Source organism: Lactuca sativa, chromosome 6 (assembly GCF_002870075.4).
Source record: "Lactuca sativa cultivar Salinas chromosome 6, Lsat_Salinas_v11, whole genome shotgun sequence".
Classification (NCBI taxonomy): domain Eukaryota; kingdom Viridiplantae; phylum Streptophyta; class Magnoliopsida; order Asterales; family Asteraceae; genus Lactuca; species Lactuca sativa.
Genome location: NC_056628.2, coordinates 142,463,521 through 142,484,666, shown reverse-complemented (window position 1 = coordinate 142,484,666; position 21,146 = coordinate 142,463,521). Strand labels below are relative to the sequence as shown.

Below are 21,146 nucleotides of genomic sequence, written 5' to 3'. Positions count from 1 at the left end.
CCTATACATACATACATATAGAAATTATGAATTTGATGTTTACAAGTTCAAACATTAAAAATATACATAAAAATAAGTTGTAGATGAATCCAAATATATTAAAATAATACATAACCATAAGTTTTAGTGTTTTACATCAATCCATATACGTCAAAAAAAAGTATAATATTGAAACGAAATATAGTTTTTGATGAATACAAACACATCAAAAGAATTTTTAATATTTACCATATGTTTTTATTTAAAGAGAACTAAATAGATTTGAAAAAAATTCACTAAAGTTTATTATGTAAATGGTTCTTTTTCATGTGTTTTTATTCGGTTCAACCGGTTTATTTTGATCGGTTCAACTGTTTTTTTTTAAACCGGCCGGTTCAATCCGGTTCAGAAATCAATATAAAATCGGTGATAGTTGAACCGCTCCCTCTCCCGGTCCAACCGGTTCGACCGGCCGGTTCAAACCGGTTTTTAAAACATTGGTGCTGTCTGTGTGTTTTGTACTTGCTGAATAGAGTTTCCAGAGAACACTCTTCTAAAAAAGTTTAGATCAAATTCGGAAGAAAATTTAAAATTTGGACTAAAAGTGTAAGTTTGAAAAATGACATGTTTTACTTGGAGACAATCTGAATAATTTGTTTTCTTGAGAAAGTGTTAAAACCCAAAAAAGAAATTAGGGTATGTTCTACTCAACTAGACTGATTCTAATTTCTAAGCCTTCACATCTGAATAATTTGACCACCTTATATCCTCTAAAACCACCCTTCGTCTTTCTTGTAGATGTGGGCCATTGCCATGGCTTAAAAAGATTGATAACTAATGAAGATAATGATAATTTGTTTCCTTTATTATCAATTTTTCTTTATATCCTTTTGATCATTGGCAACAACACCACCTTCTTGCAATAATTAGCAAGAGCCCACATTAGGTATATATGTATAGATGCAGTTCTTCATAAAGACTTCAGTTATTTCCTGCATTATGTAAACAAAAATTAAAAAAATTTAGCACCTTTTTTCATCATTTATTGGTATTTTCTATTTTCCTTTCTTTCATTTAAGTTTACTTGATTCAACTTCTTTTTTGGTACCTGTTGTGTTGTGCAATTGATGTGTGTTTGAACTTGTTTGTGAAATAAGTTAGAAAGAAACAGCAAAGAATGAAGAATGGTTTTCATCTTGTGATGAATTACAAAGATACCGAGAGAAAGAACGAAGAGCTAAAAAAACCGGAATGAAATGTCTCATGTACACGTCGACTTCTATTTGATGGTCAAAGTCACTTTTGACATCCCATATTTACAGTAATGACCCCTGGACTAAAGCCTTTTTTTACGAATTAGACCCTATACTTAGATTTAATGCCACATTTTATTACAGTACCTGTTGTGGAAAATCACCATTTTTCCAACGGGAATTGATCAATAACTCAACCAGAAAAGAAAAAAAAATACAATGTTGATTCTCCAAGAAAATGATAACTAATTAGTATTATTTTTTTGTCCTGAATTTATTTATTACACTATTGCTAATGTAAAACATGTTGGTTATGTCAAGTATACTCCTACTTAAATATCCTCATACTAATATTCCTCCATGTTCACATGCCCTTTTTTAAACCAAAGGTAAAAAAAGATTCATCATTTCAACATCTACTTACTTTTGACCTTGTAATCTCAAAAAGATAACGACCCAATCAGTTGGACCATAATCTAACAAGAAAAATCAAAATTTAGCATTATAATAAAGGAGATTATGGTGGGTTGAATCGATCATGTGTATTAACAATGAAAACCCCTTTATATAGGGGAAGAAATACAAGGAAATGGAGCCATTATTGTAGGAATAGATAATAAAGTCAAATATTCAATACAACTTATATCTAATTGTGAGACTTAAGTCGTCCTTTAATATTCCCCGTTGAGCGGTAGGTAAACAAACACTCAAACCGGAACAAAACTCTTAAGTTGTCGAGTCAATCCCTTTGAGAAGATGTCTGCATATTGTAAAGCTGAAGGAATGTGAAGCACCCAAACTTGACCTAACTGAATCTTTTCCCCGGACAAAATGAGTGTACATTTCGATGTGTTTCTTCCGTTGATGTTGAACCGGATTATCTTGTACTGTAGAGACATTGTCACACTAGATGGTGGTAGCCCTCTTTAGGGGAACATACAATTCGAGCAATAGGTTATGGAACCATGTAATTTTGGCAACGAAATTAGTGGATCACTGCCCAATATTCTGCCTCGGCATTCGAACGAGAGACGGTAGGTTGTCGTTTAGATGACCACGAAATGAAATTATTCCCCAAAAATACACAATACCTGGAGGTGGAGCGTCGAGAATCTGCCTCCACTCCGCATCTCAATGAATGAATGAGTAGGTCGGGTGATAAAACAATCTGTAAGCCATATAATATTGTCGATAGGATACAAAAACAGAGGATCCTACTTCGCTCATGCGCCGTCTTTTCACCATCCTACCGCTGGTAAAGCTAGCAGTCTAATAAAATTTATGCATGTTAAGACAGCACACTAGTACATTTTCATTAACCATTGAGCCCATGCGTCCGTTTGGGGATCACAGGACTATGCGGAAGAGCCTTCTGAGGGGGGTATCCCTAAGGAAAACCTTCTCCTTTAATACGCCGAAGGTCTCAGATTTAAAATTCCTAGCCCGTAGGTCTGTACGCATTAAGTGTCCCGACGTGACCTGTTGGAACTGCAAAGAGAGTGGTCATGTCAAAAGTCGGTGCTCAATGTTCATGACAAATAAATACCAAAAGGAGATGAATATGGAAGAGGATTTTGAAGGTGTCATGCTTATTTGTTGAGTTGAAAACTCAATAGAATCCTGGGTCTTGGATTCTGGTGCGTCATTTCACGCTAGTCATTCCAGAGATGTGATGCAAAACTTCAGGCATTACCAAGGGAAGGTCAGATTAGAAGATAACAAGTGTTTAGACGTCATTGGTGTCGGAGATGTGGTTCTCAAGACGAATCTGGGTACATATTGGACTTTGAAGAATGTCAAATTCATTCCAGATCTAAAGAGAATGTTGATAGCAGTTGAGCAAATTGAATATGACGGTCATCATGTTACATTTGATGATCACAAGTAGAAGGTGAAGAAGAGAAACTTGATCGTTGCTAAGGGTCAGAAACATGGTACACTATATGTGGTGGAGGTTTCTAAAAATGAAGCACGCATTGTTGAAAGAGTTGGGACATACGCTCTATGCCACCAAAGATTTATTCATATGATTAAAGAGGGAATGAGGAAGCTTGTATCCAGTGGGAGGATGCCAAATTCGAAGATTGTGTAGATGCTTCTAAGCCATGCTCTAGAAGAAAGTCAGTTTTGCGAAGATATATAATCTGCTTATGTTTGGGAAGTTAGTTTCAGTTCATTCTGGTATTTATAGTGTCCCACTTCAGTTTCTTCAGTGGGAGGATCCCAAAATCATGTAAGACCTATCATTGATCAAAGGATAGGCAAATGTTCAGAAAGCAGTGGGAGCTCTGATAAACCTGAAAATAGTGGGAGCTCTGATGATAATAATTGTGAGGGTGGAGTTATAAGTGTATCAAAGATCAAACCACCTATTATCAAGAAGACCACTAAACAAAAAACTCCAGTGAGCAATTCCCCATCAACCAATGACTTGTTGATGTGTGAGAATTGAATTTGGGTCTTCTGACTTGTTTCTACACTACACTATGGAAGGGGATCCACATAAAAAAAGCTATTTAATTTCATCAACCAATGATGATGTTAGTGTTACATCAAATGTTGCTTCTATTTTGTGGAAAGTACCTTCTGGAATTATGGAACATACAAAAATTGTCTCTATGATTACTTTTATTTCAGCTTTTGTATCTGCTTTCTCAATTTTCAGGGCATGTCTTTATTATCCAAAACACGGAGAGCTACGTTAATTTTAAACAATCTTAATATGTTACAAGTTTCATTACATGAACAATTCTGATTCCTCTAAAAGCACCCTTCATCTTTCTTGAAGACGTGGGCCATTGCTTAAAAGTTTTGATAAATAATGAAGATAATGATAAAATTGTTTCATTTTTATTTCTTTATATCTTTAGCAACACCTTCTTGCGATAATCAGCTAGGGCCCACATTGGGTATATATTCCTATACAATGCATAATGCAACATGCAGTTCTTCATAAAGACTCCAGTTATTTCCTGTATTATGTAAACAAAAATAATAAATGTAACACCTTTTTTCATCTTTTCATTTAATTTTACTTGATTCAACTTATTTTTTGTTACCTGTTGTGGAAAATCACCATTTTCCAACTGGGAATTGATCAATAACTTAGCAGCTCTGTGTAGGGGTGTTGAATCTCTTTCCATCTATATGTTTTGAATAAATTAATTAATATATTATTACAAAAGAAAATGAATATTATAATTGAATTTAGAATTTAGAATAAAAATAAAATAGTGACCTGTTGAGAATGAATCAATCCCATCATAGCCCATGCAGTATGCACCAAGTTAGATCTGCCTCCTTCAAGGGGTATGTATTTCTGTTCATAAAGCAACAAAAAGATTATTCATTTTATTATTTTTTTTCTAAAACAAGTTTTTATCCCATATGCTCATTGAATTATGGGAAAATACCAGCAATAGTCAAAAAATGGGTGGTATTTTCAAAATTTAGACATGAAAATTGACTTTTCCAGGTATAGACATGGATTCCGCGGAGATAGCTCCGTGGAATGGCAAAATCGTAAATAAATCAGAGTATCAAAAGAAAAACTCAAGATCCATTCCGTGGAGCTACCTCCGATGAATGAACTCATTCTGCGGAGGTAGCTCCGACGAATGGATCTTCAAAAAAAAAATTCCACATCGGTTCTTCGGGATTTATATTAATTCCCCAACTAATTATTTTCAAAAAAAGATTATGATAGTATGATAATTAGTTGGAGAATAAATATAAACCCCGAACAATCGATGCGAAAAGAAATCTGAAAATCCATTCCGCGGAGCTAGCTCCGCAGAATGGATCTTGAGTTTTTTTTTAATACACTGATTTATTTACGATTTTGTCATTCCGTGGAGCTACCTCTGCGGAATCCATCTCTATATCCAGAAATCCAATTTTTTGTGACTATATTTTAAAAATACCCCCCATTTTTTTACTAGTTCAGGTATTTTCCCTTGAATTATTACCTTTTCTGGACATGATTTGTAACTTTCACCCCAACCACCATCTTCCAGCTGTGTTTCCAGTAAAAATCTGACAGCTTTCCGAATTGCGTGACAATTTTCAAATGTTTTATTGACAACTGTCAATCCTCCAAGAGCAAACCAAGTACCATATGTAAAACACACCCCCCAGTTTCCATACCTAATATACACAAATTCTCTCATATGTTAAAAACTACAAAAAAGTTGATTTTAATTAAAAACAAAAACAAAAAACAAACCATGATCCATCTTGCATTTGTATTTTCTCCAAGTATCCACTTGCACATGTAAGGAAACTTTCTATTTCTTTTCTTCTATGTTGAGGGTATAACTTTTTAAACAAAACTAGTGCTTGCATTGCTGATGATGTGCACTCAACATACCTAGTCAAGACATTTCGTAAGTCTCGTGAAGGGTAAAATGGCCATTTACATCTTTGGTCATACAACAGTTCTTGTAGAGAGACATAGTAATTTAAAAGAAGATATTGAAATTGTAACGTATGTAGGAATCTTACTCGTGTTCAATGACAATGTCAGCAAAGAACTCTGTAGGATTGAAAATCTATGATGAAGGAGTATAAAATATAAATATCAAATCTTTTGTAACTTAATATATATATATATATATATATATATATATATATTAATTTCCGAAAATACCTCTAACCATTCTGAAGATCCTGATGGTTCCCATGATGCTACCCCACCATTTTTGCTCTATAATATTATGATCACAATCAAGTTAAAATGTTTAGAAATTAAATTGGAATGTCTATTGAAGAATCCAAATATTTGAGTCTATTTTAATTTTAGGAATGAAATAGACCTGTAGAGAAAGTATTATGTTGACAGCATCTTGCAATTTCTCAGGTTTCATTTTTTCACCAACAATTTCTGGTGGCATTGTTGAGAGTAGGAGACAACACTGGGGGCAAAACAGTAATTTGACAATAAGAACAAACGCGATTTGGAAAATTACGATTGTGGGCATCTCACATCATACCTTCAATGCTTCAGCAGTAGTGTCTGAACCTTGCCATCCATGATCTTGATCTGAAAAAGTCCATGACCCTTTTGAAATATGTCTATGCATGCTCTTAAATTCTCCAGAAGGATTATCTTTAACCTGAAACAATAATTAATGATTAAACAATCCAGTAAAAAAAAATTAAGAAATGTTTTTTTAAGAGTTCTAACAACCTGTGAAGCTTTGATAAATTCATGTCCTTTCATCAAAGTAGCCCCAATTTCTTCTGTAAGATCAGTAGCTAGTAAAGCTTGGATGGATAAACTAGCATCCCACCCTTGACTTCCAAAACTCTGTTTCAAATTTATAACAATCAACTTCAAGAATTATAAAATTTATTATATTTTTTATGTTTAGATTTTTATATAACCTGCATTTTCATTCCATCTTCAGCAACCCAAATATAATCAGGGATTCTTGCAAGATGCTTTTTGAAACAAACACCATTTGGATCTTCAACCCAACATGCAAGCATACACAACGACTACACAAAGAATTGTACTTTGATATAATTTACTAGATTTTTCAAATATAATATAGGAAGAAATGATATAATCAAGCTCTTAGATATTTAGATTATGAGATTATCTAACCTTTACAACTGAACCAATGGTGATATATCGACTATTCTCATCTTCATAATGGATATGTTTCATTGTTGTCTCCAATGCTTTCTTTCTTAATTTATTAAATGGCCAACGATTTAATAAAGGCTCAGTGCAAATATATAAACTATCCCACATCAAATCTTGTAGCAACGGATGAGGATAGTATAAATCTTCCTGAAATAATAAGTTTCTGCAAAAGGGTAAGCAAGTATTATTATGCAAACTACACTTTTTACAAATATTAAAAAATTTCACCTTTGCACATAAATGCCTTATACTCTTCCAATTGATTTCATTGTAGGGTTGTGAGTAAAGTTCATCTCTAAGTTGTAGAATCAAAGGAGTAATGGGACCCACAAATCTTTTTCCATAGAGATACGACATTGGCATGTATACAAGCCGACAATAGCACCATAGTTTAGCTACATTTGTCCATTAAGCCGAGCCGATTAAGCCCATTAAGCCCAATAAGTCAAAAAGAAACATAAAGTATTCACTATTCACTAACCTGGATACATAGGAAGAAAAGAAGGGAGGATCCAGAACTCTGGAGGCATAGGGTTGGTTCCTGCCCACTCACACACACCAAGTATCTAAAACAAATAATATTTTATAACTTTGTTACATATATATATATATATATATATATATATATATATATATATATATATATATATATATATATATATATATATATAGAAACTAAAGAATATATAATATATACACAAAAAAGGAAAAAGAAAAAGTTGATGTATTACAGAAAGCCATGTTTTGCCCCATGATGGAATGGTGGTGACACTGCCATGATCCAGGATCCATTTTCGGGCTTTGGTGCATGCACCATTCAGACCACCATCCAGACCTTCACCCAAAAGTCGCATGCAAATGTAACTTAATGTTGTCCCAAACATCGTGCTATGTCCCTCTATGTGAAACCCCCATCCACCATCTTCATTCTATAAGCAATAGTAATTAGTATTGTACTTCTGTTGATTTGTTTGTTATATCATCATAGTTGCATTTCTTCTTAAGATGTCTTAATCAGAAAAAAAGAAAAAAAAGAGTTGGAAATATAATATGCTAATGAAAATACATTGTTATTTCTTGCATACGTTCCGATTTAAAATAGTTGTACCTGATGACAATATAAATACCGTAAAATTTCTTTACGGTATTCTTTTGGGAAAACAACGTCAAGATGATTGGTAATATACAGACAGATAACCAATGGTTGTATGAAATACAGTGGGCCTGCATTTTCAGCAGGCCAGTGACCATCACTGGCCTGCAAAGCTGTGAAAAAGTTGACACACCTTCTCAGTGTGGTTGTAGCTTTTTCACACGATATCTCTTCAGAATCCTCTATTTTCACCTGAGGTATCGTTTGTTTGAATTTCTTCTCTTTCAAAAACTACGCATTATATAAATAAATATTATCCACGTATTTTATAAACAATTAAACAAATATCAATGAGTTTAAATTTTCGTTCAACCTGCATGCGCCAAAGGACATCACTACTCGGCTTGACCCGGTGTCGATGGTTCCAGAACTCGGTTCGAGCCTCTTCGACCGCGGCTCGGTCTTCTGGGGTTCCATGGCTCGGGTCAAACTCCCATATTTGTCTCCCGATAAAGTTGTTTGTGGAATAGAGATTCGGATCATTGCCTCCTTCTGCTATCTTTAATCTCCACATTTTGTTTTGTCATGAAAGTATTAAGTGAATGAAATTGAGAAGGAAATATGGGAAAAGTGTGGTAGGGTGTAGTGTTTTTATATTGAGAAATGTGAATTTAAGAGCATAATTCTATGATTACTAAGTTATGGGATTACTTCTTAAAGTGATACACGATTTTATATCAGTAGATAGTATATTAGGTATGGTGGAACCATTACTTTATCCTAATGTGAATTATTTGATTTTTTGGTCACGCAATCCATAGTCCATACATGCAGTTTAATTTGAATTATTCAACTATTGCAATCACTATACACAATAGGCAGGTAAAATATCTTTTTACAAAATCATGCTGTTTAATTTTTATCCACAAGGATACTTACTTCCATTAATCACCAATCAATGACTTTTTGAGTTATTCGATCTTTTGGTCACGCAATCCATACATGCAATCCAATTTGAATTACTCAACTATTACAATCACCATACACAAACAATGAGTGCACTCAAATTCTCATATCTCATAGTCAAAATTATGGAATCCATTCACCACTAACAAGTTAAACATAAGACTAGGGTTGGGAATTAGTGGTCATGTTTCCATCCTTCAATCCATTGGTCCACATCACATGAGTCAGTTTTTCTCTTTCTTCCCACAGTATCTTTCAACCATCCTTTGTCTTCTTATTCATTTTCATTTCTTGCTTGGGTGGTTGTCTTTCATAACCTACCAAAGTTGATTACCACAATATCCATAACCTGTGTACAAACTGCATAACACTACTAGAAACATGGATTTCAAAGACGACCAATCCGTCGCTAAAGAATGTTTGCGACGGATCATCGGCAGACATACTCCATAGGTGGTTAAAGTGTGGCTAATGACTTACAGATGGATTTAGCGACGGATTACTTATTCCTTGCGACGGCCTTAGCAACGGAATATCTGTCGCAAATACATCACTTAACGCATTTATTTAGGACATTGGCGACAAAACTCAATAACATTATTCTCTATCTCTGTTTTTTTTATATTCTGTTGCTGATCCCTAGCTAATATGTAAATATCTTTTTTTTTTTTTGGATTACATATCTAAAACAAAAAGAATACCAAAAACATCGAACAATTATACAATCCCAATCCATTATCATTTAAATACATAAGCATTAAATAAATATACAATCTAAAACAAACATTAACATTAAAATACTAAAGTTAAAATCCAAAACAAACATTAACATTAAAATACTAAAGTTAAACATTGATTGATATTTGATTTCATAAGATAATGTACCAAAATTCTCAATTTCCTATCATATTTTGCATTTCATCATACATCTTCTCCATTCCTACATATCTTGCATCCAAAAGAATGACTGGAATGGAATTGGATTCCGATTCCTATTAAATCCCATGGATTACTGTTTTCAGGTTCAACTTTCTGAGTGTCAATTTCAGGTTCACCATTCCATTTGATGCTGTTTTGTTAAAAGAATGGAGACTGGTTTTTGATCCTCTGTGAAAGAAACAAAAAGATGAGTAATTTGAAAGAAAAAAAATGTATAAAAGTATACCACATTTTTAAATATACATACCTAAGCTCCAGAAACAGTCATCAATTTTAACAGACTTGTACAAGTCCCCCTGTATTTATATATAAAAAAAAAGGTATGTTAATGAAGTTTATATTAATGAAGTATTATTTCATAAAACAATACAAGTACCTGTCATCAATCATTTCAAGGAGCTTGTTTTGATATTTTCTGCCCAAAATTAACCTACATGTAAATAGAGTCATTAACTAGCAACTCAAAGATCTTTTACAAAAAAGATGTAGTTCTCTTTTAGCTCAAAAAATAGGAAACAACTTACATGAGCTTTGGATCAAAGAAGGATTTGACTGAAATAGGAGAACAAATTTGAACACAAAAGCCTACAAAATTAGATTAACAAGAAAATATTAATAATAATATTCTAGAGAGAAATAACAAAATTAACCTTTAAGAAAAACTTACAATCTTGTTGAACTTTTCAATGGTGGCCAATGGTATTGTTCCAAGTGCATTAACTTCCATGGATTCTTCACTCTTATAGAAGATAACAAAATGTGTCAGATATAAGAGAAATTGACAAAGCTTGGTGCTAAGATGAATATTGAATCAAGCCATTTGATTTGCTACTAGATATCTACAACAAACTTCTGACGAACATTAAACATTGAACATTGTACATTTTCAATATCATATATAAGTTCTACAACTGGAAATTATAGTTGGTTTGTACTATGGCATGATTCAGTAACAAAAAAGATCAATAGATGGACAATTTACCAGGAAAACAAGAAGAAAATTGGTCACAACAATGGTACCTGCTTCACCAGTGTTAAAAAGACCACCATGCCCCTAACAACAAAACACACAAATATGAGACAAAGGCTTTTAAGTTTTAAATGAAATGAAATTAGCACAACATAACAACAGGAAAGCAACTATACACCACCAGAACACAATTTAAATGAAATGAAATTTTTTTAGCACTCCATCGTTGTGTCTACCATAATCCTTCCTCCATTTTATAATATCAGCCATATTTGTTTGTCTTCTTAATATCAAACTACCTGCTATGAACTCTCACAAATATTAAGAAACGGAAGGACAATCAAATGATCGATATTGTATTCGAGATGCTATGGTCTCCTAAATAGAAGAAACTTCTAATTCTTTCTGCTTATTTCAATAAGGATATACCTTTCCTAATATATAGACTGCCATGACAGAGAATGATCCTAATTCCCAAATTGCCCCTACTGTCTCACCAATCTTGCAGTGCTTTCGTGAGTGTCTGTGGTCCCCTCCATAAATGGAATCTTTTTAGTCCTCTTTCTCTGATAGGTGAATTGCACTGGTGGGTGCACCACACTACCTTGCCTTCAAAAATCTGTTTCATCAATCATCATGTCAGAATATTAACCACTGTTAATCAAACCAGCATTTCAAAATAGTAAACTGATACACCAAGAACAAACTCAAAAGGGGTTAATTATGACATTAACATCATGTAGTAAGGAAAGCTTACACTTCTCTCCTCGAAGTAGTATTCAATATCCCCTTGTCGAATCAGTTCAAATCTTAAAAAAAAATCTGTATGCTAATTTATATAATCTAGAACATAGAAATTAGAGTTAAGATGATAATCAATATGAAAACCCTAGGAAAACCAAAATTAAAGAGTTAAAGAAGGTAGAGATTAGAAAACGAGTGGTCATATGAGCTAGAAATGAAAGAGAAGTAAGAGATCTACATGGAAATGCAACTTACACACTATTAGAAATTAACCAGAATTGGAAGCTGATAAAGAATACTTTAGATTTTCTCGAGTTTACACGATCTGAAGCAGCAATGGATGAACCAACAGATCAAATGGCTTTGATAGGGAAACGAGTGAGTCAATAAGGAAGGGAGATGAACCGAGTGGAAAGCGAATGAGGATGTGATTTCTGAGATTTTTCTTTAATGAGCTTCAAGTGTACTTCAGAGAGTGATGCAGAGAGGGACGATGCATGTGGACGGCGGTGGAGGTGATTTCTCAGGGCGGAGGAGTGGATTTGAGTCGATATTATAGAGGGTTGATTAGGGCTTCGGGAAGAAATCATTTAGGGCTTGGGAAGAAATCGGAGGGAATGAAAATAGGAGGGAACGAAAAAGAAAGAAAAGCAGGAACGAAAAATAACATGAGGGAATTAAAAAAAAAAAAAAAAAAAAAAAAAAAAAAAAAAAAAGAAGCGTCTGATTTTCTACGAGGGATTGGCGAGGCCCAAGAAAAAAAGGCTTGTGGTTTTAAGCAATGTGTCTTTGTTCCCTAGCTAAAAGGAGTTAATTTGCGATAAAATACCGACAGACTGTTTTTTGTCGATAAATTCTTAACATTCTGTCGCTAATCGTTTGGTAATACCTCTCAAAATTTGTATAAGTTTTTTTGGTCCATATATTTATGTTTTCCATCGCTGATCTCTCGATATTTCATCACTGATTAGCTAAAGATCAAATCTGTCGATGAAGGTCAGGTTTCTAGTAGTGTAAATGCATACAAAGTATATAAATGTGTTGTGTTCTAGCCCTTTTTGTGAAGCCATTATTGCTGACAAAAAGAAACCTAGGGTGGCAAAGATTTCATATCCTCGATGAACACATTAAATGGAGAGGCTGGAATGGTGGCTGGGTTTTAGTATAATTAGAGTTTCTAGCATCAGTTGTAATGCATCCAAAACTCAGAGAGCATTTAATGCATTAAAAAAACATTAAATGGAGAGGCTGAAATGGTTACTCGATTGATAATATACTCAGGTAGCCCGAGCTTGACTCGAATTGAACCGAGTCGGATTCAAGTATTTTTTGAGTCGATCTCGAGTATCTCACGAGCTAGCTCGACTCAATTACATCTCTAACTTTGACAAATGACTTATTAGGTAAATAAATTAAAAATAAACGTACTCTAACTAAAAATAGTAAACAATGTGAATGGTTACTTTGGTAGGGGTGTGTTCTTGGGAATAAGAACATCTATGTAATTATATTGACCATTATAAATCATTGTTATTCCCAGTGGGAGGGAAGTGAGCTTCACTAATATAAAATTGTTATCGACTTCTTTGTCATCATCATTTCGAGTAAACTTAGAGGCAAATATTGCAGCCCTATACGCGACAGTCTCGTCCCCATTAAGGTTTTTGTAAAATTGTTTGCCATTAAAAAAATCCTCCATCATTTTCTGTAGCTTTGGGGTCCTGTTGGAACCGCCGACAAGAACCACATCATCAACTTCATGTTTCTCCATGTTGGTTTCCTTTAGACATTTTCCAACCAACTTAATGCATTTCTCAAAGTATTTAGAGTTTATTTGATCAAATTTAGTCTTGTAAATTGTAGCTGTAAAATCATTACCATCAATGTCTACTATAGTTGAAGTGGAAGAGGAAAGCACACTTTGCTCTCTCACGGACAGTTTTGAGCTTCATCATGGCTTTCGCATTAACTACCAGGTTCTTATTGTGTTTCTTTTTCAAGTCCTTAACAAAATTATCTATAAGTCCATTGTCGAAATCTTCTGCACCCAAGTTGGTGCCCCCTCCAAAAGTTTTGAGCTTAATCTTATTTTTCTCACAGATATCAACTTCCAAAGCAACTACATGGGTTGTGGTACTTTTGATGTAGATGTCTTTGAACTTAATGTCGGAGAAGAAAATAAGATTAAGGTCAAAGCTTTTAGAGGGGACACCAGTTTGGGCGAAGAGCTTTTCAAGAATGAAATAATAGACAATTTTGCTAAAGACTTGAAAAAGAAACAAAATAAGAACCTGATAGTTAATGTGAAAGCCATGACGAGGCTCAAAACTGTCTATGAGAGAGCAAAGTTTGTTGTCCTCTACCACTTCAACTATAGTAGCCATTGATGGTTTGCTTGATGATAATGATTTTACAGCTACAATTAACAATGCTAAATTTTATCAAATAAACTCTAAATACTTTGAGAAATGCATTAAGTTGGTTAGAAAATGTCTAAAGGAAACCAACATGGAGAAGCATGAAGTTGATGATATAGTTCTTATTGGGGTTCGAGTAGGTTCCCAAAGCTACAGAAAAATGTTGGGAGGATTTTTTAATGGTAAACAATTTTCCAAAAGTTTGAATGGGGATGAGGCTATCACGTGTGGTATGCAATACTAGCCTCTAAGCTTGCTCGAAGTGATAATAACAAAGAAGTCCATAACAATTTTGTGTTAGTGGAGCTTACTTCCCTCCAACTGGGAATAAAAATGACACCTAATGTTGGACCTAATTACATGAATGTCATTGTGCCCAAGAACCCATACCAACTACCATTATAAGATCAATTCAATCACTACCTTGAAAGGCAACTATGCTATAATCTTCTACACTTTAGGCTCGTTGTACCTCCTCCCAATGAGCCTCTTTATATCTTAAAGTTTAGAGGATTCCCATTAGCAAGACGAATCAAAATATAAAAATCAACCGATAATAATTAAGATACATGTAACAACAAATGGTCCCCCTATTCTTTCAACTTTTAGATTCCAAAGAAAAATATAAAATGGGAAATGAAGACAAAAATAACTTACCAAGGACAATGTTACTAGGGTTCCGAGCCATCTAGTACTTTGCAGCATTGCCTACCATCATTTTCTCATCATCAAACACTATGACAGATGGCGTGATTTTCTATCCTAGTTCGTTGGGTATGATGTCCACCCGATTTTTTGCTTCACACCAAACGCCAACACAAGAGAACGTAGTTCCAAGGCTGCTCCTTTTCCGCTTGCAGACATTCTTGAACCCGAAAACATTCTACATGGGACAATCTCAAATCATTAATCTCAACTTCAAATACAAAATCCATTCAATCATGATCAACTTATCAACACATCCAATTTATAATACTAAACTTGAGGCACACATATTTTGAAAAGCAAAGATGAATTTAAAAAAAAATAAAAAAATAAAAATAAAAAAAAAAAACGAAAAAAGAGTACTAGACAAAAGAGCTATAAAGAATGGAATCTTGAGACTGATTTCATGAAGCACGAATCATGGGTCATAGCAATCAAATAATTACCAAAACATTGCAATGAAACTAAACATTGAGTCACTGATGGCTTGTATCTTCACCACCAACTCACCAAGGTTATAATTTAAAATACACCTTAGTTAACAAGTAAGAACCCTTGGATAGGTTAAGGGGGTGTTTGTCTAAGCTTATTAAAAATGTTTTTAACTTTTTAACTTATAGCTTATTAGCTTATAGCGGTGTCAAAACAGAGATTTTTTTTTTTTTTTAAAGTGTTTCGATTAGTTTATCAGAACGCTATATGCTGATAAGCTATTTTTAGTGTTTGGCAAAAAAAAAAAAAAAACTGCTTATATATGTAAAATTACCAAAAAGAGCTTCCTTTTATATTATGACTTATTTTGATGTATCACCATCAACAAGATTATCATTGTTGGTGTCCATAACCTAAACTACATTCAAGTATCATATAAGCATCTTAAGAATATCATTCAAAACAATATGTATGTTCCTGTTATGAACACAATGTGTTTGGTCCTATACTAATTGAATATAGAGATAAATTAGGATATTAGAAAATACTACAAAAAATAATTGGCTAATGTTGTTTCTGTTGCAGCCATAACACGATTTTGATTTCACACATAAAACTAAAATTTGCAGAAATCACATAGATTTGGATTGCAACAAACTCATATGATTTCGATTTCAACTAAAATAAGATTTCGATTTCAACTAAAATAAGGGGGAAAAGGAAAATCGATTGCAGGCAAAATGCAGTTGAACGAAAGCAGGATGAAGAAAATCGCACCTGAATCGAATCTGTGGGGTGCGATGGTATCCGGCGGCGAGCAATCGGGAATCGAGCCGACGAGAGAAGAATGGAGGCGTGCTGTGTGTGTGTTTTTCTTGTCTGGTGTCGCAGCATATCAACAAAAACCTTTTTATTAGTTTTAGGGGTATATTGGTCAATTCCTAAATGTAATGAAATAAGCGTTTTTTTGTTAGTGTAGACAGCTTATCAAAATTGAATTAGTTCCTCTTTGTTTACTCTCTTAATTTCATAATTAAGATACAGTGTCTTAAAATTTCAAATTCACACCTTTTGTTTGCGTATTATTTTTTACCTTTTAAAATAAAAAATACCTCTTGTTTATTCAGAGAATAAACCAAGTCTAAAAAATAAAAAAAATAAAAAAAGAGACGTGCTTCCTTTTTTTCCTATTTGCCCTAAACAGATCGATGCCTCTTATTTTTCCTTGTTTACGAGAGTTATCATCCGGCTATAACCTATTTTTAAAAAATTGTCATCCAAATATAGGGACGAACAAGGTATTGGCCAGGGCCCGAAACCTGCGGTTACTATGAAGTTAGAACAGGAACCGATTTAGGAGGTTCTTAAATTTTTGGAACGAATTCCGGAACCGGCGGTTTCAGTTCCAAGAGCGGGTAAAAAAATAATATAAGTTACAACAGCAATAAAAATTATGATATAAGCTACAACGGCAAAAAAAATAATCATTTTAAAAAAGATAATTCAAGATCCAATTAGATAGTCTCAACATATATCCAATCAGATAATTTCAACATATGTCTTACTCATCAATATTGTTACGATCAATTCTTTAAGTATTAAGTATTTTTAAATTTTAATATTTCGGAACCGGTTCCAGCGGTTACTCGGCGGGTAACGGTTCCTAAAAAATGAAAATTGAAATCGGTCATAGACGGTTCCCACTTATAGGAATCGGAACCGGAACTAGAACCACGGTTCCGAGGTGGTTCCAGTTCCAAAAAAAAACGGATATCCATTATATGTACGCATCCTTATCCAAACACTCTTTTTTGGTTGATATCGATGTGGAACCGATAACAAGTCAAAAAACTCATTAAATAAATTTAGTCAAACACTCCCTAACTTGCAAAAAAAACATAGAATAGATTCTTCAACAATAACTCAAGAAACAATTAACATGGAACAAACCCTATTCAATCACTTACTTGGGAAATAACGAAGCGCATCGCGGGTAAACATACTTTTCAAACGTCAATTTTCAAAATCAAATGAAAGAATCTAATCGAAGACATCGCCACTCTGTTCACTAGCTAGCTGAGTCATCTTTCTCATTTGCCCCTTTGTGCTCGTTGACGCTTTCTTCCACTCGATCGCCTTGCTCCGCCACTTCCTCGTTACGAAGACATCGCCTCTCTTTTCACCGGCTGCATCCGACCACCACTTTCACCCTGCACCGATAGTCGTCGCCACCCTCCCCATCGACCATCGCCACCATCGTTACCTACCATATTGACCACCGCTACCGCCCCTTTCCTTTATTCTCGATCTCCACATGGCAATTAGGGCTAAAAGGGAGATATAGTTTTTATTTTGTATACGTTTAATCCTTATTGCGTCTTTTTAAATAAAACACATTTAGTCCCTATGACCTATGGATGAGATTTAAAACTAGAAAACTGCACCAAAACCGGAACCGTTGAACTGGAATATGCTAAATCGGTCCGGGTTTTGGGTTTAAATAATAGCCTTATCCGGGTTTCGGGTATTCCATGTTTATGCTAAGAATTACTCGGAATGTAAAGAGTTTTTTAATTTAGTATATAATTATTGTGATTTTAAGTTATTGATCGGTTAAAGGTATTGAAATATTCACAAAACCATGTTTCATGTTGAATGCAGACCTGCTACAAATTGTAATAATAATCTTAATTAATATACTATAGCTAAAACACCAGAAACTTGTGTTTAAAAAATAAAAACAGCCACATCATACTTAAATAGCTAAACATTTCTTATTTTATTAATCAAGATAAAACAAAGTTTACATCTTTGAACCCTTGATCACGTTTCATAAAATAGAATCCACCTTTTCCAGGATTCTTTCTACCAGAATTATTATTAACATAAAGGAGTAAGTAAGCTCCATCTTAAACTTTTTACCATTTTACCCTTCTATATCTGTTTGCGCCTCTCCAACATCTGAAGCACCAACCATTGAATCCCAACAAAACCCCAGGTGCAAATGGAGGCTAAATTTGTAATTTTGTACAGAGTTGAAAGCTCAAGAGGGGTTGATTTGAAACTTTATAATTCAAATTATTATGATTCTTTCTTTTTGGTTATAAGTGTAGGGGTAACAGATGCAATCCCAATGAGAAACAATGTTACTATCGAATGGATGTCATATAGGTCTCCAATTGACTGTAATTCTCCAAGAGTTATTCCTGCCTATAAAATTCTAAATAATTAATACAAAAAAAAGAGCATTGTAATCTCAAATTTGCAAATAAAGTTTATAAATAATACCTTAACTGTGACATAAGCAGCTGGAATGAGCCCAATAGAAGTCGCCATTAAAAATGTATGATAAGGCACATTGACTATTGGTGAAGCAACATTTATGAACATATTAGGCAAAGTTGGAGTCAACCTTAAGAACAACATGTAGTTCAATAACCCATCTTTCCTTTTAGCCACCTAATTATTTTTAAAACAAATTCATCAATCACGACTTAATATGGTAAGCTATATATACAGTAAGCTAACCTGATCTTGAAAGAAAACCAATTTATCGGGCCATAGAGACAAGATAAGGGGTCGCCCGATCAATTTAGATAGAAAGTAGCAAGAAGAAGCACCAGCTGTAGCAGCGAAGACGACAAGAGCTACACCTCTTAAAACCCCAAAAAGGGATCCAGCGAGAAGCGACATGAAAACAGTTCCTGGGATCATAAAAGTTTGCATGAAGATGTATACAGTGCAATACCCCACTAAGACTTGAACTGTGTAGTCGCTTGTATATCTCTCGAGATGATTTCTGGCAAAAATCGAGAAAGGAGATTGATAATGATTAATGAGATGATCGGTTGTGTAAAGCTACGAAATTGTTTTGGAATTCAAAGACAAGATTCAAAATTTCAAATCAATATGATGATAATTGATATCTTTTGGTTGTTGATTGCAAAAGATTTTGCCGATTAATGGAGGCTTACGTGTTTGCTAATCAAACAGGGGATGTGAAGAAGAATTATGAATTGTTGAAAATTAAAAGGATCTAAAATCGTAACACGTAATGGATTTGATTTGTTAAAAGGGGAAAGTAAGTACCTGAGGATATGAAGATCTTCAAGTGTTTTTGGAAGCTTGAGAAAGCTGTAATCAGAATCCGGCAAGGTGAGGTAAACTCCGAGGAGACCAACGGCGAAAGCGAAAACAACACCGGCTGCACCCGCCATCTCCCAAGCCGTTAATGGAAATTTTGATGACATTTCTAATGATTTCATCTTACTTTCATCATTTTTATCATCGTTCACTATTGAAGGTGAGAATGAAGACGAAGAGTTTGTTTCAATCTGTTCTTGTTTCATCTAATCCAATTTTTATTGCTTTTCTTGCCCGTAATGGAGACTTTTGGGTTGGATAAATAAATGGGATTTTAGGGAAACTTTAGCACTGCATTTAAGGCACGAAATTGGGAGATGAAGAACCCAAATACGTTTCTTCTTGGATTAGCTTGTGAGGCAATTCTGTTGATCATTATATGACGATGACGAATTGGGGAATTTCCCATTTTGTGGTTTCTCTCTCCTTTTGGTGAGATTATCATTGAGATTTGGGAATATTCGATGCAATTGATTAGGGTTTGACATGGGCGATATCGTTGAGAATATCCTTTTGGTTCCATGTATTTACATTAAAAAATTCCAATTGAGTGGAATGTTTTTCACATTCTCAAATAAACCTCTATATTACGGATAATGGCTTGAGAGGCTGATATATTTTTGTCTTTGGTCACATTTTGTCACTAATTTTTTTTTTCGTGTTCAATTAACCCTTTAACTTGTTGAATTGTACTAATGTTCCCCTTCCGATTGTTTTTTGCCGGTTTCAAATGACTTATTGATCCTACATGTCAGTTTGATCCTACGTGGCATGTAGGGTTATTGTTATTAAAAAAAGTGGCGTATGTTGTTCATTTATTGTGCCCTAATACCCCGATGGCTTCCTCCTACAGCTTCTCGTCGTCCCTCAATCGATCAAGCAAGAAATCCACAGTGAACGATCCAAAAACTTGTGATTGTGGGTTCCCTGCACATATTCTAACATCAACAACACCAAAGAATCAAGGGAGGCATTTCTCGTCGTCCCTTAATGCTTGTTTGATGATTCCTTCAAAATATTGCCTCTTTCCACTTCTACCAACTAAGGACCTTCTTCTTGGCACGGGAACTGCAGGTGGTGGTGGAGGAGGTAGTTGGGCTACAGGTGGTGGTGGTGGTGGAGGTGGTTGGACTGCAAGTGGTGGTAGAGGGGGCGGTTGGGCTGCAGGTGGTAGTGGTGGAGGTGGTTGGACTGCAGGTGGTGGTGTAGGAGATGGTTGGGCTGCAGGTGGTGGTGGAGGATGTGGTGGTACTTCATTGCCCCTAGATAAACTTGGGCCTGCTCCACTGGCCCTAGATGAACTTGGTACTACAAACAAAAATTAAAATGTCAATTCTTTTTTCAAATGATGTAATGTTTTTAAAAATATTAACCTGATGTATTGCTTTGTTGGTTAGATGGATACTTTTTCTTGTTGTGACCTAGTTCCTTACAAATACCACACCTTATTAGGCTTCCCCTTCTTGTGACAGTTTGTCTACTTGGTCCACTCAACTCTCTTTCAATTTCATCCCTCTTCATTTTCACTGATGGCCTACCAGGTAATCTTGTTTTGGGAGGCAAAGGGTTGTGGTATGGAACATCTGGCCACATATCACTACTATTGAGAGGATTAATGCTATATTTGTAGCATTTTAGGTAAGCCTCATTAGTGTATGATTGGGACACATATGTCTCTGCATCATGATTTAGGTAAGAGATTATTGCCACTCCATGTAAGCATGGTATCCCTGTAAGTTGTCATATTCTACAGGCACACTTCTTTGCAATTAGATCCACTCCATATGCAACACCAGTGAATCTAACCTCATACTTTTGATAACCACAAGGAGTAACTCCCCACAATATGTTTAAG

The 21,146-nt window shown here is 34.6% G+C and overlaps 4 protein-coding genes across 7 annotated transcripts; 1 reads left to right on the top strand and 3 right to left on the bottom strand.

The window, feature by feature from the left end:
* Nucleotides 1–3,869: 3,869 nt before the first annotated feature.
* Nucleotides 3,870–8,562, bottom strand: LOC128126722 (beta-amyrin synthase 2-like). The gene is made up of 17 exons (XM_052764738.1): nt 8,349–8,562; nt 7,991–8,266; nt 7,614–7,811; nt 7,364–7,448; nt 7,111–7,277; nt 6,841–7,029; nt 6,618–6,731; nt 6,421–6,540; nt 6,224–6,346; nt 6,047–6,145; nt 5,881–5,937; nt 5,736–5,782; nt 5,458–5,601; nt 5,201–5,378; nt 4,471–4,551; nt 4,292–4,375; nt 3,870–4,204 (listed from the first exon to the last, which is right to left on the bottom strand). The coding sequence occupies exons 1-17, from the start codon at nt 8,547–8,549 to the stop codon at nt 4,091–4,093; spliced, it is 2,277 nt and encodes a 758-aa protein (XP_052620698.1). The 5' UTR covers nt 8,550–8,562; the 3' UTR covers nt 3,870–4,090.
* A 1,154-nt stretch (nt 8,563–9,716) lies between these two features.
* On the bottom strand, nt 9,717–16,285 carry LOC111918114 (phosphatidylinositol-3-phosphatase myotubularin-1). 4 transcript variants are annotated; one of them, XM_023913779.3, is made up of 9 exons: nt 15,926–16,285; nt 14,669–14,894; nt 11,348–11,469; nt 10,901–10,934; nt 10,548–10,619; nt 10,405–10,465; nt 10,257–10,310; nt 10,128–10,176; nt 9,717–10,048 (listed from the first exon to the last, which is right to left on the bottom strand). In XM_023913779.3, the coding sequence occupies exons 2-7, from the start codon at nt 14,714–14,716 to the stop codon at nt 10,306–10,308; spliced, it is 342 nt and encodes a 113-aa protein (XP_023769547.1). In that variant the 5' UTR covers nt 14,717–14,894; nt 15,926–16,285; the 3' UTR covers nt 9,717–10,048; nt 10,128–10,176; nt 10,257–10,305. The 4 variants fall into 4 exon arrangements, with proteins under 4 accessions (XP_023769547.1, XP_042751832.1, XP_023769548.1 ...); XM_042895898.2 differs by lacking the exon at nt 15,926–16,285 and having other exon boundaries at nt 14,669–15,076; XM_042895900.2 differs by lacking the exon at nt 15,926–16,285 and having other exon boundaries at nt 9,748–10,048; nt 10,863–10,934; nt 11,280–11,469; nt 14,669–14,696.
* A 1,615-nt stretch (nt 16,286–17,900) lies between these two features.
* LOC111918113 (uncharacterized membrane protein At4g09580) lies at nt 17,901–19,793 on the bottom strand. The gene is made up of 4 exons (XM_023913778.3): nt 19,238–19,793; nt 18,677–18,947; nt 18,437–18,607; nt 17,901–18,358 (listed from the first exon to the last, which is right to left on the bottom strand). Exons 1-4 carry the CDS (start codon nt 19,495–19,497, stop codon nt 18,230–18,232), a joined length of 831 nt encoding a protein of 276 aa, XP_023769546.1. The 5' UTR covers nt 19,498–19,793; the 3' UTR covers nt 17,901–18,229.
* Nucleotides 19,794–20,127: 334 nt separating this feature from the next.
* LOC111918145 (uncharacterized) lies at nt 20,128–20,616 on the top strand. Its single transcript, XM_023913807.1, has one exon. It carries the CDS (start codon nt 20,128–20,130, stop codon nt 20,614–20,616), a length of 489 nt encoding a protein of 162 aa, XP_023769575.1.
* The last annotated feature ends 530 nt before the right edge of the window (nt 20,617–21,146 follow it).